The 17,816-nt window shown below is 37.7% G+C and overlaps 1 protein-coding gene across 2 annotated transcripts; it reads right to left on the bottom strand.

Annotated features, from left to right (window-relative positions):
• Positions 1-833: 833 nt before the first annotated feature.
• Positions 834-16,182, bottom strand: pomt2 (protein-O-mannosyltransferase 2). 2 transcript variants are annotated; one of them, XM_017713439.2, is made up of 22 exons: positions 16,070-16,182; positions 15,191-15,718; positions 14,836-14,920; positions 13,772-13,876; positions 13,226-13,334; positions 12,986-13,094; positions 11,691-11,850; positions 10,646-10,752; positions 10,431-10,513; positions 9,410-9,519; positions 9,025-9,088; positions 8,852-8,912; positions 7,182-7,260; positions 6,451-6,602; positions 5,695-5,786; positions 5,531-5,607; positions 5,374-5,445; positions 5,211-5,270; positions 4,011-4,116; positions 3,143-3,283; positions 1,527-1,638; positions 834-1,198 (listed from the first exon to the last, which is right to left on the bottom strand). In XM_017713439.2, exons 2-22 carry the CDS (start codon positions 15,487-15,489, stop codon positions 1,093-1,095), a joined length of 2,289 nt encoding a protein of 762 aa, XP_017568928.1. In that variant the 5' UTR covers positions 15,490-15,718; positions 16,070-16,182; the 3' UTR covers positions 834-1,092. The 2 variants fall into 2 exon arrangements, with proteins under 2 accessions (XP_017568928.1, XP_037398186.1); XM_037542289.1 differs by lacking the exon at positions 16,070-16,182 and having other exon boundaries at positions 15,191-15,884.
• Positions 16,183-17,816: the final 1,634 nt, after the last annotated feature.

Here is a 17,816-nt window from a genome sequence, read left to right as displayed (position 1 = left end):
GAAATGAAGTCCAGACTGACGAACATCAGCATTAGTGTCGAACAAATATATATTATGAGATAGAAGTCCTGGGTCTGCATGCACAGATCTGATCTAGGGAGTATACACACATTGGGTTGGTGGCCATTGTCTCATGGGCATGCCTGTATCTTAACTATGGAAGAAGACCTGAGCTAGCATGCAGGTGTGCAGTTCTGGACAAAGGCGCAGAGAGAACTGCAATAGTCAAGTCAGTAGATGACTAGAGCTTGAAGTGGAACTTGAGCAGCCCCTGCAATCCTTGCAAAATTTCCTTCGGGTTTATGTATGTATGTATGTATGTATGTATCTATCTATGTATCTAATCTATCTATCTAATCTAATCTAATCTAATCTATGAGCGCCACGTTCTCCTGATGTTATGAAGTAGGAATCTGCAGAACCAGATGGCAGATGTTCTGTTATCTGAGAGACTAAGTTGATCATCTATGATCAATGTTATTAGCCCTGTGGGAGAGATGGATGGTGTAGGAGCCTCAGCACAACATTTTTATCGTTCTTTCAGTCTTACTTAGACCAATTAAACATTATAAATAGGAAGAGGTACAAAACAACCCCTAAACCATTTTTAAAAATATTTACCCCACAGTCTTATTTACAACATAATGCACCAATGAGAAAACAATTAGAACAGGAAACTCTTGTAAAAAAAAAAAAAATTTTTATTCTTTACAGTGGTGGAAAATAATCCACTTGACATCAATCCAAAAACAATGCTAATCCGACAAAGTAAATGAAACAAATGCTACTGCTATTTGTTCCTAACTCTCTAGAGTCCATTACCAAACCATTAATACAGGAAACAGAACTTTTAATCAGCGGACAGAAGCTCAAAAACATGACTGAAATCACTTTCATACTCATAGCCTACAGAATTAGCTTCCCTTTAGCACAGTTTAGTGGTCTAATCCTATATCTTGGGCCATTCAGTCTGTTTTTATATAATTCACATAAAAGGCACTTAATTTTAAGTTATTTACATCAGTCACAGCAAAACTAAACTAGTCAGAAGTTATAAAAATCTTTTCCTGGCCCCTGCCATTTCAAAATCTTCTAAAATTCCCAGGAGTCCAGCCACCGGAGTCCAGCCATGGAGGAGGTGGGGTCATGAGCTAAAGGCCCATTCATGCCATAGGAGAGAGGGTGGAACAAATAGAAGCTGCACATAGAGAAAGGCTTCAGTTAAAAAGAGGAAAGTAAGTAAACAAAATATATGCACTGCATATCACATCATTGCACTCTTATCAAAACTTTGTATCTACATTAATCATTTGAAAAAACCAACTGTCTTTTCCATTGTGTGCAATTTGATGTAAAATGTACCAATAGAAATGGTCTAAAATGATTTAAAATAAAATCTTGTTTCATTAATGTAACTTAAAATTAAGAATGTTTATTTTCCCCCATTCTCCTGTAAAGTTAACATTTTTGGAGACACAATATTTTGTTACGACATTGATGATCAAGATAAAAGCTTCGTCTCTTACCTGTGGAGAATCCCAACCAGGAGTACTATCTGACCTCCTCTTAAAATATACTTTGAAACAGCTGGACTAAACAGGAGATCTGCATTCTGTAGAAATGTGTCCAGTGTTAAACCTTTAAACAGATGAAAAAAGTTTCATAAGCTGTGACAAATTATGACATTATTGCATAATGTTCATGTTATTACACTATATGGATAAAAGTATGTGGACACTCCTCCTAAATATTGAGTTCAGGTGTTTCAGCCACACCCATTGCTAACAGGTGTATAAAAGCAAGCACATAGCCTTGCAATTTCCATAGACAAACACTGACTGTAGAATGGGCCATTACTGAACAGTTCAGTGACTTTAAACATGGCACTGTCATAAGATACCACCTTTACCACAAGTCAGTTTGTGAATTGTCAATTGTGTAATAGACAGTAGGTGTCTATTAAGCTGGATCTGCTCCAGGCAGCTGTAAGTGCTATTATTGTGGAATGGAGGCACCTCGAAGCAACACTCACTACGTTCCAAACTACCTCTGAAAGCAACATCAGCACAAGAACTGTGGGTCAGGAGTTTCATGAAAGGGACTTTGAAAGCTGAGGAGCTGCATAGAAGCCTAAGATCACTATGCAATGCCAAGCATTGCCTGGAGTGGTATAAAGCACAGCACTACTGGACTCGAGTAGTATAAATGCGTTCTCTGAAGTGATGAATAACACTTCACTATCAGATGGATGAATTTATGCCAGGAGAATGCTACCTACCAGAATTCATAGTGCCAACATTAAAGTTTGGTAGAGGAAGGATAATGGTCTTGGTTCCTTACACTGAAGAGTAATGTTAATGCTACAGTATACAAAGATATTTTGGATAATTATATGCTTTTGTGGCAACTTTGTGGCAACAATTTGGGGAAAGCCCTATTATGTTCCAGCATGTCTGTGACCCTGTGCACAAAGTGATGTCCATAAAAATGTGGTTTGAGGAAAGTCCCACAAAAACAAACTCCCAAGTTTTGTGGAAAGCATTCCCACTAAATCCAAGGTTGTGATACCTGCAAAGGAGAGCCAACTTCCAATTAATGCATATGGTTTTTAAAATGGATGTCCAACAAGCTCTTATAAGTGTGATAGGTGAAATTCAGACATGCATTTGGCCATACAGTATATTACTGTTATTAACCAGGGAGGAAAATACTTGAGTAACTGTACTTGCTGGATTTTTGACTATTACATTCAAGAGTAAGTTTGAATGTCAACTCTGACTTTCGCAAGTATATTGTTGGCTCCATATGTCCACTTTTAATTGAGAAAGACATTATGACACAGTACCAACACATCCACTTAAGTAGAATACCTCTGTACTTTTTCCACTCATAGTTATTGATAAGGGTCTGCTTTGTAACATAGCTCAGGAGAATGCTAATTAGATCAACCCAAGCTCCAGGCTAAAAGCTGTCAATTCTAGCGCACTGCTGAAAATGAGATGTTGCATATTTAATTATATTGTCATTAACCTTTGAGCTTATGGGACTTGCTTAAGTATTATCAACATATTTGAGCCACACATAAAAGGCATACTGCTTCTCTTTGGAAGAAGGTAGCCTTGGTTATGCTGTTCCTAAATACCTGTAAGCATACTGCTGAAGAGCATCGCAGGGAAGTAGTGGTGGTAGTAGAGAATACGGCCCATGGTGTAGAAGGGCAGGTAGTGTAGCAGCCAGCCTAAGAAAAGCAATCCACCTCCTTCCATAAGAACCTGGCAGTGTGCTGCAAGAGTAGGATTGCTGTTATTAACCATTGAAATTTTCATTTATTTATTCAAACTTATTTAGGGGTGGGCAATATGGCAACATAATTATCCTTCAAAACATTTCACTTTAAGCAACCTTGGGTTTGTGAAAGGAACTATATAAATGTAATTTATTTTTATTATCATTATTTCACAATACATGATATCCATCCATCCATCCATCCATCCATCCATCCATCCATCCATCCATCCATTTTCTAAGCCGCTTCTCCGTCAGGGTCGCAGAGGGGTGCTGGAGCCTATCCCAGCAGTCACTGGGCGGAAGGCAGGATACACCCTGGACAGGTCGCCAGTCCAATACATGATATAAATTGCAATATTCAAATTTTCTGAGGTTTAATGAGATAGAATAAACAAAAAGAGCCAATATATTATCAAAAGGTATTAATTTTTTTTAATTGAACACTTCACATACAGTTGTGCACTAAATCCAGTTAAACATGACTAATTATGCTCCCTTTGTAAGGAAGCACTGACGATATCCATGATACACTCATAAAAGCATTTTGTGATGTAACTTATATCATCATACCGCCCACCCCTACTAGAAAGCACATTTAAATGCTTTATAATTTATAAAATAACCAATATGTCATTGAAAATAAGCACAAACTGTTTCCTTCTGTAAAATCATTAAACAAACACCAAGACTGAAGTTCAAGAACAGAAACATTGCTTGCTTACCTTTCTTTGTTCCTCCCAGCTTAGCTCCTCTCTGTAAGGCCACACAGCACAAAGACACCATGACAACAAACAGCCCCAGACTGAACAGGTTTAGCCACCAGATCACCTGAAGGAGAGAAGAGCAACAGACTTCATGCACATCTCAGACTGACTTACACTGAATCGTTATCTCCTCAATGTTTTGTATATAATGTGTAGATTGTGGGATTAGCACAATGTCTGTGTTAAAGCAATAGTTTGCAAATTTATACAGTTCTCCCCTTTAGCCTAAATATGGTCAATCAGAGACATGTTCGGTGTCTGAAATTTAGTATTTTTCGTTTGTAACAAAATTGTATACTCCGCCAGTTAGCGCTGGTGCAAACTGCATGTCTACATCATCACACATGAAACCGCATCAAGTTTTCAAAAAGTTCTGTATAATTGAATGTTCAAGAAGAAAAGTTAGTCAGTCTGGTTTGATGTGAAATGCTAGAGAAAATGGTTATGAATATGCCGCCTGGTGTCCGAAACACTGTTTTACAACAGTTTAGAGATTTTGGCCTAAAATGTTTTTTTAATGTTTAAAGTAGTCCCCAAAGAAAACATACTTTTGAAGTTATCACTATTTTACCATTATCAATATGACATATAAACACAGTAACCAACAGAAGTGGTTCTGGTTCTAGTTCATTTTTGACCTGTTTTAGAGGTTACTGTAATAGTAACAACATTAAAGGGACTAGCTAATGGCCCATGTACAGAGCAAGTTCCAGTTTTTTGTGTCAAAGCTTTCAGTACTTAAAACATAGTTGGTTATGAGGTTTCTCATGCTATGTGTCATGACAATGTTACCCATATTTACATGGATCAAAAGGTAGCAGCCATCTTGTAAATGAATTTTGTCAGTACTTTTATCTATTTTCATGAATTCAACATAAGCATGTCTATCTGAGAATAATTAACAACACAGCTTGGTGTGAGGCAAGTTGTGTGATGATTTAGGTATGCAGTTTGCACAATGCTAATTTATGGAGTTTCCATTACTTGTTAGCTCCATTAGCCTTAAAGGGGCCCTAAACAGACAAAATTCAGACACTAAGGTTAGGGGAAAATTTGATGTTTCGCTTAACTCAAAAGTACCCAGGATCATGAGCATCTTTACTGTGTAAAATACTGCACTAAAATAAAATGGAAAGCAAGAGAAAAGCAAAGACTTACAGGGTTCCCCAATAGGTAAACCCGGTACTCCGTCTCATTCACCCCAGAAAACCTCAAGCCCTAACCATCACATTAAGAAGGATCAGATATTAGTTCATTCATTCTGCTGACTAATTGCAGTTATCTTACTCTTGGGTGGTGCAACAGTTTCAGTGTAACGTACCTGGTAGTTGATGGGCCAGTGCCAAGGTTTAGAGTTTATCTCATTGTCCTTAGGTTTCAAGCCACTGTTTCCCTGTTAAAGACATTAAAATTGCATCAGCACTTCACACTTCAGAGCAACATCATGTTTATAAGCTTCCTTGTTGGGCTCGTCTTACCCTGATCATGACAATATGAGACTCTAACAGGATCTCCAGGAAGGAGGGCTTGAGCACATGCAAACTGATGTTGGGCACTACAAAGATACCATAATGGTCAGATCAAAACAGCATTGTGAGTAACATGCAATTAAATACGTTGAACTATTCCAAATATGATTTACACTTTGGGTTGACGTGATCCTCGATGTTCCACTGAGAGTTAGGAGTTTCCTTTAAATATGGACTACATGTGACCTCCACTTGCTCCCAGCCCCTTTAAAAGAGTGACACACAAACAGAACAGTTGCTTGTTAACACAATTAGCTAATCAGCCAATCACATGGCCGCAACTCAATGCATTTAGGCATGTAGAGGTGGTCAAGACAACTTGCTGAAGTGCAGACCGAGCATCAGAATGGGGGAAGAAAGTTGATTTAAGTGACTTTTAGCGTGGCATGGTTGTTGGTGCCAGACTGGCTGATATGAGTATTTCAGAAACTGCTGATCTACTGGGATTTTCACGCATAACCATCTCTAGGGTTTACAGAGAATGGTCAGAAAACGAGGAAATATCCAGTGAGCGGCAGTTGAGCGGACGAAAATGCCTTGTTGACATGAGAGGTCAGAGGAGAATGGGAAGACTGGTTCAAGATGATGGAAACATTCCACAGAGATTTTGGTTGGTTATTTGAGTTACTATTGCCTTTCTAACACCTTGTTGAAAGTATGAAACGAAGAATTAAGGCGGTTCTGAAGGAAAAAGGGGGCTCAACCATTTACTAGCAAGGTGTACCTAAAGAGGTAAGCGGAGTTCTTAAGTCATTAAGCTAACAGAGAAATCTAGCTTACTGAAAATTTTTGATTTGGTCTTTGAGTAAGACTAAGACCAAGCCTTTGTATGGGCAGATGAAAGCCAGCACCACAGGTCATGATCTCACCATTTTGGGAGGGTCTTGCCTGAGGAATACAGCACGCAGCCGGTGGAGCGGTGCAGCAAGCGCACTTTACTGCGCAACACCTTCACTGGGTCACCTTTCTTTCCCCCACATACCTCCACCTGCCAGAGGTCATTAGGGTCACCTGTACCATTCTGAAAAAGGAAGAAGCAGCTCCGATTACAATCTGAAATTCTTTATACCCCTGTATAAATGTCTATTTAAAGCAACAGTCTGACCCCAAATGTAATAAAAGTTTGGTGTCTGAAGTCTGCTTCTTCACATTTGCAATTGCGCAATAAGGCTAATGTAGACAACAAGTATTGAGAGCTTATAGTCAATTAACAATACATGCTGAACACCTTAATTATCATGCCTGACTCAGACCATGTCGAGCTATTAAGTAATCTCAAAACAGACTTACTAATAGGGTTTCTTGCACTGCATGATAATGTTATATAGACAAATGTATGTTTCATAACTAAAAATAGTTATGGCAGCCACCTTCACACTGAATTCTTTCATGCTTTTTAGTTGTAAATTTGATTTTCAATAAACCATCACTTTGAAGCAATAAGGCTAAGGTGGCGAATAATGGATAGTAACTAGTAGACACCAATAAGCATGGTGTTATCTGCTTGTGTAAAATCAGTGGTTATTCCCAACATTAGCAACTTAGAATAAAGCTCACAGCCACATAAGCACATGTTGTAAGTAATGATGTTAACACTCACAATGCCATAGCCGGTCACCTGAAGGTGTTTCTTGGTCAGTGGCGCCTCATGGAGGTGACTATGGAGGTTCCGGGTGGTTCTAATTGAGAAAAGCAAAAACAAAGCAATACGACTAAAAAGGTCAGGGGTCGGCTGTGCCATGATAACCAAACCACATTTGCTGGAGACACTTGCAGACTGGATATGGTCATGTATGTATGGTAATACATCCATTTATTAGTCTGTCAAAATGCTGGCTATGTTTACGTTTTCAGTGCAAGTTGTTTCCCTTTTTGTTCATATAAACTTCATCCATCAGAAATGAATGGCTACAAACAGGGTCAAAAGGAAAGATCCCAAGGTTGGGCCACCTGAAAGTGAAACAGCCACTGTAGGTCAGAATAAAAAATAAAAAAAATCAGGTATAATCCAAAACAAATTACAGCAGTGAATAAGAAGCCTTATTGCACTGTGACAAAAACAAGCAGAGAGAGTGTCTTTAGGTGACGGATCTACTTTGCTCCTCTCAATATCGCCAGTCTGACAGTGAGCGGGCATCTTTCCATTTTGGAAAAGTAAAAGGAGCACTGAGAGTTTCACCACCTCATTCGAGAGGAACTTTATGAAAGCTTTTGCTTACAGCTAGGATGTTTGTAACTCCAGTTTGAGGAGCTTTTAGAGATGTTTGCATGAGAAAGCAGAAGGCAAACAAAATCTGTTACCAGCTAAAGATCACAAATATCAGACAGAGTACAAATAAATTTAAAAAATGATCAGTTACATGTCATTTAATTGCTTTACAGTTGTTTGAAAATGCTGCAAGAATAAAATGCTTTTGGTGTGTAAAAGACTTCAAATGTTTGAGAACAGAAAATGAGCAATTACCACTCTGTGCTGAACGCTCAGAGGCCTTTTTTTTAAATAAAGCTTTAAAGCCAAACAAATTATGCCATCAGTTGGAAGCTAAACAAATATGCATCTAAACCAATTAAACTGAGAGCGACCTTTCGCAGCTCTCATTTCTCTCATATGTAAGCTTTTGTGGTAAGTTGTGTGGGCCGTGAGTTAAAAATGGTTGGGAACCTCTGTTTTTTCACCAGAAATGTTAAGTAGTGATGAAATATTTCATATTTATCATTAAAAAACAAGACTGTGAAAAAAGCTGGGCGGTGCCAAAGTATCCTCCTTTATTGTAAAATACACTCATGAGACATTAGAGACAAACGCAGAGCCTATATAAAAATCTAATTATTATTTTTTGTGAATCAATTCAGAATTTTTCAAGAGAGAATTGCCATGTGCCTTTACTCAACTGTTTTTCCACCCCTAATAAATATGCCACATTGGCATATTTATAATTAAAGAACCTTTATAAAGGCTACTGACACAACTACACAGCCAGGAAAAAAGGTTCATCAAGGTACAAACAATGTAAATATATCCTCAAAGGTACAACAGTGGTTGCACAGGTTTTCAAGTTCCAACTGTGTACCACAAACAAGTTTTTTTAAGGAAAAGATATGTACTTGTGCCTTTTTAGAACCTAATGTTTTAAAACAGAACAATAACATAAAAAGAAGTCAGATGGGGTGTGTGGAGTCAATACAACGTGACATACCATTGAGGGTACCACCTCTTTTCTGAGCGTGTACACCAAAATTTAAAAGAGTCATTAAAACCAACACACTCACTCTTTGTGCTCTAATCGAATGATGTCACCATGTCGAATGAGCTCTGGATTCCATGTGAAATCTAAAACACAAAGACAGAAACACATTGGCGCCACGACAAAGGATCTACTAGAGTAAAAAATACTGCGCACACACACACACACACAACCACATACACAAAACTTGCCTCTCACCATCACTGTTGGGTCTCTTGACCAGCCACAGGTTGTTATAGTCTTTGTGCAGATAGGCAGTAACCTATTATGGTTAAGCAAGATTGCAAGACAGATTATCTTAAGAAAAGAAAAGTGGTCACTGTTGATATATTGACAACCACTTTCTTTATCATTAATATTTGAGTTAAATATTCATCTACTTCAACAGTGCTCCAAATAAGCATTTACTAAAGCAAAACCACCAATAGGATGAAATAATAATTTTCAGGTTACAGACAAACAAAACATTTTGTGGTGGCAACAATTATGAGAACGTTATTTAAGGAGGAGGTGTATCCTACTGTTGTATATGTCCAGTAATTGAATGTGAGTGAAGAGAAAAACAGAAAGGCAGGGTACAAACCTGCTGCTGGTGGGCTCCAACCCCCTCTGGGTAAAGATGCCAGTGGGAATGCAGATAGCCTCCAGCTATCCTCAGGTTCTTTAACGTTATTATGGAGCCATATGCCAGGTCTGCTTGTGGGCAGAAAATGAAAGCAAAATCAAACTGGATGTGATTTAGTTGTACATACCTTTTCACACATCCTGGAAATCTAATATCTGGTACAGCAAATCAAGGCTTCTAAGAGTATCTACATTAACAGGTAGTGCTTAAAATAACACAACTACCACAAGAAAATGTAAAACTACACAACACACAGGCAAAACACTTTAGGCTGAATGCTGCTTGCTAGCACGCATTCTATCACTTTAAAGTTATTTAAGATAAAAACAAAGGAGCAAAAGCCTAGACTCTAGAGAAAGTTATACGGACAGTAGATTGATCGCCCTGTGTCCTAGATCCAGTTGTTGTTTCCAAACTGTTGCAGACTGTTTAACCAGGCTTTCTGTGAACTCCACAATCAAATTAAATTAATTTCATGTCCATCATCCTTCAAAGAAGGGTGATTTTTTTCATGCAATATCTCACTATAGCCAATTCAGGATAACAATCCCAAGAAAACGTGAAACTGCTCTGAAGACAAAAAGTAGTTTATTATTTATATCAACTCCCAAATACTCAGGTGTTATTGGGCACAACTTATTATTATTATTATTATTAATAATAATAATAATATTATTATTATTATTACTATAAAAATATTTTTTTTCTACTTCATTTGAGCTGAGATGTTACCCATTACACTGTGTGTACATTTTGTGATAAATAGACCAATAGAAATGCTTGAAAAATTGCATGGCATAAAATCTCTTTGTTTTAACTTGCATTAAAAGTGAAGAATGTTACCATTTTGTATATAAATATACTTTGCAGAAAAGAATTTGGTAGCTCTGTTTCATAATGTTTAAAATACTTAAGAGCTGTTAAGTTACTATGTGTTCTTAAATAAACATTTGTTCTATGATTGTTCAAAGGCACTCACATTCTGGCATGGTGGCATTGTGCAGGTTGTTTCCAATTAGTCGAGACTGGAAAGCAGAGCTAAAGAAACCATCTCCTGGACCACTGGGGGAGGTCAAATGCCACAGGGATGTTAGAAGTTTATTTTCCCTCCACTGCATTAATATTCTCACTAAACGGTAGTAGAATTATCGGTGTAGATAGCAATTCTAACAGCCCAATGACGTTACAGCATACCTTCTGTTTAAGATGACGAAGTGGACAGCAAATATTGTAGTGTACAGGAACAAGGGGAGCATTATCAAACCAAACATTCGGGCAATCAAGTGCTTCATAAAATCTACCTGAAGAGAAACAAACTGCATGTAAACCTCAAGTACATCCCATCCATGTGTGTTAAGACAAAAAAAACATACTTTGTCTTAGAGGTGAGATATATGACAATAAGTTAAACTACCTCACGATATGCTTTTCATCAATACTTGCAAAACACTTACCAAGTCCATTTCATTAAAGGGACATTCCAGCCATAGCAAACAATTTAATTATTGCTACATCTGTTGTTGCTCACCCCCTACAATGTAGTGCCACATTAGTCCATACCAACATTTTCCAGTTTAAAGACTTGAAAAACAAACTTCTGATGATGTACCTTTAAGGTGGGCGGAATCTTTGAAAAACCACAAGCACGTAAGCCAGACAGCTAATAGCCCTTACTGCCAGAAAGCTAAATATCATGACTGTATTTATTTCTTATTTCCATATAAGTGGCTACGCTAGTGGTTAGGATCGGCTAAGTAGGGGTTTCCCAATTTCCCCATACCATGCAGACTCATGCCCCCTGTCAAACTGAGGGACACAATGCTGTACTACAGATTATTACATAAGATCACAGCTAATATTTTAAACTCTAGTTTTAGGCTGGAATGCCCCTTTTAAAAATGAGTCACAGAAGGGCGCCTACGTGGTGCAGTTGACTAAAGTGTCTCCTTAGTGAGATAAATCATATTATCGACATCATGACTTTAAACCTCACATAGTTGCTCCTGTTTAACTGTTTGTACTTATTAAATGAAAAATTAAACATAACAAAAAACTGTATTCATAATCAATACATTATTCAATGATCTTTTTCCACTACTGTTTTACTGGTGCACTGTACCTGTTTCAACTCATCAAACTTCAGAAAAGCTAAACATTTTGCATTTCATGTATCATAAAAATATACTGTGCTGTTATATTTTTGCCATAATGCACATCAATCCATTATCATAATCTGTACCAGAGACAGATGGAGATCCCCCAGTAGCCTCCAGAGGTCCCATGCAGTGTTGATGCCCACTAAAAGGATGTTGAACAGCCCCACAAACTTCACCCCCAGAGAGCCAGAGAGGTTCACCCCAGTCAGAAGTAGCCACAGCCACCAGGACCAGCTGAAAGGCCTAGCATATGATTATTAGGACAGCAGAGACGTACAAAATAGAACTGCATATCAAACTGTTTAAAGAATCCATCCATCCATCCATCCTCAACAGAAATTATATACATTACTGCGCAAAAGTCTTTTTTGCATGTTTTTCTTATGCAAATCAGCATATAAACACAAATAAAAAAGAAATGAGTAGAATTTTATATTTTGAAAGAAGTTGTTGATATCTTGTGAATTAGTATGAAGAAAGTTTGGTTCCAGCTTTCTCTGGGAAAACCCAAACATACAGTGGATTTGTTAAATTCCATAATGAAGCAATGATTAGCCAAACCAGGCGCTGGATGGAAACTTAAAATTATAGTAGGCTTCCTCCAGGATAAGGAGAAGGTTGGAAGAACACATTGAAGTATATTATATGTAAGACAAATAACTTTTTTGTATGTACATTTGCACAGTGCAATATATACTGGACAATTAAAAAATGTAAAACACAGAGTAAATATTAATTATTAACAACAACAGAATGACTAAGTTGACTAATGACTATCATTTCAGATTCAGGGTAGCTTCACTGTGTCTAAGGTTTTAATCTGGCATTAGTTAGTTATCTTAAAGGGCACATTTCATGGAAAACTGAATTTCACAGTTGGATGGAGTGTGTAAAATACTGTGAAAGTTTTAAAACATACCATTCACTCTGCATTCCATACAGGCCATATATTGAAACTAAGCAGCAAAAAGAGCCAGTTTTGAGTTCACTGATCGTGTGAGGTCATACAAACTAACTCTTTATTTATATGCATCCACATAAATAAATTCAGCCTACTACACCAATTCATGCTGAAGTTGTTTGAAGCTTTTCAGCCTGGAATGCTTTTTGAATGAAGCACAATACAGGTCAGGGAATCTGAACACAGTTCATTTGCATATATCACTTTTAAACGGACAGAAACAACAGCCTATTTAATTCTAAGGGACAAAATGAGGTTGGAAAATGGTCATTTACAAATGAATGTTGACTGTTTTGGGTACATAACACCACATCGACATTATAAATGGACCTCAGGGAAAACATTAAAATAGGAGAAGAATGTAGGATAAAAGTAAGCCTAGTTTAGCACAGATATTGATGCTGTGTTTTTCTCTACCTGAGTCTCTGGTGGTTGAACTTGACCATGCTCAAGACGGCTCCCATGATGAAAAACATTAGGATGGGGTCCAGTAGGATGTACTGGGAGAGGGTGATGTACCCAGTGTCTGATGGCGGTTTAAATGACATACAGTTTTAACAGTATGTTTTGTATCTCCTGTGGTTTATGGTTTGTAGGCTCAGTGAGAGCAAATATGTAAATATAATCAAAATATATGCGTTGCTTTGGCATACTGACCAAAAATGAGCAGGGAAGCTGTGATGAGTGCAGCCGGAGTAGAATGGGACAATTCCAGGACCACCAGGAACGCAAAGGGAGGCAGACATGAACCAAGAACTGCACAGAACTGAACATGCATTACAGTATCAGCAATGTTTTAACAGCAGAAATAATAAGGTAATATCATTATTATACACTGTATTACACCAGTAATCATTGTTACACATGCATTAAGAACACTTACTAGTATTACTAGTTAACTGTCAATCAAACCTGAAGAGCACAGTTTGACTGTAAAACTTTGTTTTAAAAGTGCTTTGCAAAGAAAATGTTTCAAAGTCTTTTTATAGAATACACTGCATTGTATTAATCCATTGTTTGAAACCTAGCCTTTTAGAACTAATCATAGGATTTTCAATAAATAGCCTCAGAATTGGTGTAAAAACCATATATAGAGCCAGCAGGTTATCAAAAACATGTTGACATTTATAATGAACCTGGCTTATAATGAACACGGCCACACATGGGTCTTCAGAGAATGGATATTATAAAAAATGTGTTTACCCCTCTCATCCCCCAGTAGTTATGGTGCTCATATTTGTCTCCAGGCTTGATGAAAGGAAAAGTCCCATCATAGCCAGTCAGATATCCAGCAAGGCCAATCAGCATCTGAGTTTAAAAAAAAAAAAAAAAAAAAAAAAGGACACCCTTATTTCATTCAACCTTACATCTTACAATCTCACAAAACTTTCCAGTGTCATATCAGTATATGCTTACAATCACTATGTTGATACTGGTGTGGTATTAAGATTTGACTTAAGATTATTCTTCAAGATCTCACTGAAAAACCCAGCAAAGACAGAAACATATGCTAAAATTGTAGCATTTTTTTTTCTACAGAATTGTACATATCTTGATGAATTTCTTGATCTTTATTAACTCATGAATATTTTCATGGCTTTATCAATACAGAATTTCAATGGCCATGAGCATGCTTTTATCTAATTTTACTAAAATAAGTCAAATTTCCAATTTGTTAGGTTTACCTACCTTGGCTTGTACCTACACTCACTTTTATCAGAAACACCTACCATATAACATTACAACAGTATGCAAAAGTTTGAGCACCCTTGATCAAAGTCAATAGCCCTCATTCAACAACTGTTCTTGAAAAGATATTTCTTCTTAAACCCACTTAAGCAGTTTTCATGAAGATTCTGACATTCTGACCACCTGTGTTCTCATTTGGGATTTAGACTTAGATAAGAACAGAATCTACACACACTCGAGACCACAAAGCTGAGAACAATTCTGCAGTTTAAGTCATAAACGTTTTATTAGGACCTTTCTCATAAACACATTTCAGAACAAACTTGGGAAGATATTGGTGAATGAGGCCCATTGTTTTGTTGATTTTCTAAGTGATGATGAGTTAACTCATTCTCTACAGAAATCACATATCTGCACATTTTAAGAGACCGTTTCTGTTTATCTGCTGAATTTAACGTATCAGGAAATAAAGCATAATATTTGGCCTGTTGCATTGTTTGACAGCTGCATCAAAAGAAATACTTTCTCCATTTGTACAGAAAATATGAATGAAATGAAGATTCTTCTGAATGCTTTACCTTGCCAAGTGGTGGGTGGACATCAAAGAAAAATGTGCGATTGATATAATAGCTCCCCATCTTTCCAAAGTGTGTCTCGTCCCAACTGCAAACAAAAAACACAAAAATCACAATTATAGATTATACGTACACTCACACAATGAGAAGGAAAAAATGTTTATTTAAAATTCTTCCAGTCAATATATCCACTATAATTTATTTTAAAATAATGTTTTGACATACGTGTACACACACACACACACACACACAGTAAGTGGATCTGATAAAAAGGACAGTGAGTGTAGAAACGTGGTAGGTGTGCCTAAAAAGTGCTCGGTGAGTGTGTGGTGTATATATAGTTATTTGTGTATCTCACCATACGTGCGGCGGTTCAGTGATCCTGTAGAAGCGGGTGCAGAGAGAGAGAGCAGCCACGGACAGTAGAGGACACAGGGGTGTGTAGTCACAGTCGGAGTAACGGAGCCTCTTCTCCGTAGAAGTCCCGTTTAAGCCCCGTGTGTCAGAGCTGGAGGGCCTGGTTGCTCTACGAGGTTCAGTTTTTTTGGAGCTGGCCTTTTCTCTGTGCTTCCCTGTATCCATACATGGTTTCCGACTCCTTACAGCAGCGCAGCTTGGGCTCTGTGTGTGAGACCCCTCACCACAGCGACCTTCCATTAGACAGCTCGTAAAACACACAGACGAGGTCCGGACTGACGCCGACGCCTGAACGCGGTGTTCCCTCAGCAGACAGCTAACGAACAACGACTGGATAAATCATAACCAAACTTTCAAAGCCCTCTTGTAAAGCGAGCTGCCCGGTCTGGTCGCCCCCTGTAGTTTTAATTAACCAGAGCCACACTGAGAGGAGGGCGTCACGCAGGCTCCCGCTCTCATCTCGCTTCACCTAAAACGAGGTAAAAACACAAAAAAGGCGTAAAACATTGCAGAGGCTGAACTTTTGGTCATTTATATTAACCGTGTAACTATAAATCTGCCCGCGTGTCTTGTAGTGTTTATGCTTCGGGTTTGTATTGAGCTCAGCTGCTCTTCGTTTCCAGCTTGATCATTTTGGCGATGTTGGCTCATCACTGCCACCTACCGAGCGAGAGGAAGCAGGACACGCGAAACAAGGGGACAATTTCCAAATAAACCCGTTTCCCCCCAAAATTGTCCGCGCAATAAAACCGCTGCTTTGTTAACAAAATCATTCAGAAAAAAAACATGGAGTGAAATGCTCCGGTCTAGAGAAACTTACCAGATCAGAACTGTTCACAACGTGGGAACCAGACGTCTGCAGAGTTCACCGCTCCTCAACGCTAACTAGCTTCCTGAGCTAACGTTAACCTGAAGTGGTTACGACACGCCCCACGCCTAAAAAGATGGTTTTCATCTTTTTGGAGGGTTCTTTAGTGAAGGACCCTTTTATTTAGAACCTTGCGTTTTATTTGGAACCATTTCACGCTTAAATGGTTCTCTGCATGGTGAAATGGTTCTTCAGACTGATGGAGAGTGTGTTGTTTATGGTTCTGTAGCACTAAAGAGTTCTTTTGTTACGATGTCAACCATGTACAACACCATCAACGTGAAGAACCCACCCTCAGGGTGGGGGGTCGGGGGTGGAGGGTGCTGGAGCCTAGCCCAGCTGTCATCAGGCCAAAGGATGAGAAGAACCATCCCATGCAGGAAAAAAAACAATCTAAATAAATTTATCAAATACATTTTTTACAATGTATGGAAACGATAATTATAAAAATATCAAATTATATGATATTTTATATATATATATATATATATTTTTTTTTTTTTTTTTTCCAAATGCATCTATCAAATTATGTTTGTAACATTTATATATTCACATATTTTTATGCATTTATTTATATGTTACATTTTTTCAACATTCTGTAGTTGACAGGTTACAGATATAACTAAATATACATAAACTGATTAAATGGTACTGCATTTACATATGCAGTTACACAGCACTCACGCAACATGTATTTCAAATAAACATCAAATCATCAAACTGCATTTTCACAGTGTATCAATACCTACAACACTTGCTTTTGCCATGTTAAAGGTTCATTTGCTAATATTTAAAATTAAGATACTGGAATACAAATTCATTGCAAAAGGTACTTCAAACAGTACACAAGTATTTTGGCCATTTTCAAACATTTTCAAATGTCCATCCATCCATTTTCTAAGCCGCTTCTCCCTCAGGGTCACGGGAGGATGCTGGAGCCTATCCCAGTGGTCATAAATATATTTACGTACATTTAGTTTCATATGGTACATTTTTATGTGCACTTTTTTTACCTGTACATCACAAAAAATGTATTTTAAAATATATTTGGCTAATACAGCAATATAATTCTGAAATAGTGTTTGGAATGAATTTTGACATGGATTGCATTAAAATGTATTTCAAATACATAAAAATATATGCCCATATACTGTTTTCCATATGGGATATCAACATGCAAAGAACCATTTAAACATGAAATGGTTTTTAAGTTTGTAGATGCCCAAAACATTGTTGTACAATAGTTTTATGATCATGTTTTGGCTTAAAATGTTTTTTTTTTTTTTTTTAAATCCATTCATGGCAGAAAGGTACATGCAGTGTGTTGTAAAGAAAACTCCACCTTGATTTCCAGATTTTACCCTTATTAATATTACATGTAAAACTCAGGGCGGTTCATTAGTCATTCTGCAAGCTGAATAAAATAGACATTGGGGTCCCTGGCGGCCATCATCACCAACGGAAAGCAAATCTAAGTCAATAAGTTTCTCTGTAATGCATCATTTAACAAACGACTACGAATGAATTCAACCACTGAACTATGCAAACATTTGGATGAACTAGTGGAATTCCCTTTATAAAGGCCCATTTTCAACCTACAGCTGTTTAGCACTGTCCTAGCACTGCCTAGCACTGCTTTTCCAGTGAGGCACAACACAGAGCAGCCAATCAAATCAGAGGTGATTTACATCTCAGTCCT

Source organism: Pygocentrus nattereri, chromosome 10 (genome assembly GCF_015220715.1).
Source record: "Pygocentrus nattereri isolate fPygNat1 chromosome 10, fPygNat1.pri, whole genome shotgun sequence".
In the NCBI taxonomy this organism is placed as follows: domain Eukaryota; kingdom Metazoa; phylum Chordata; class Actinopteri; order Characiformes; family Serrasalmidae; genus Pygocentrus; species Pygocentrus nattereri.
Note: the sequence above shows the minus strand (reverse complement) of the source record. Positions and strands in the feature narration are given on the sequence as shown.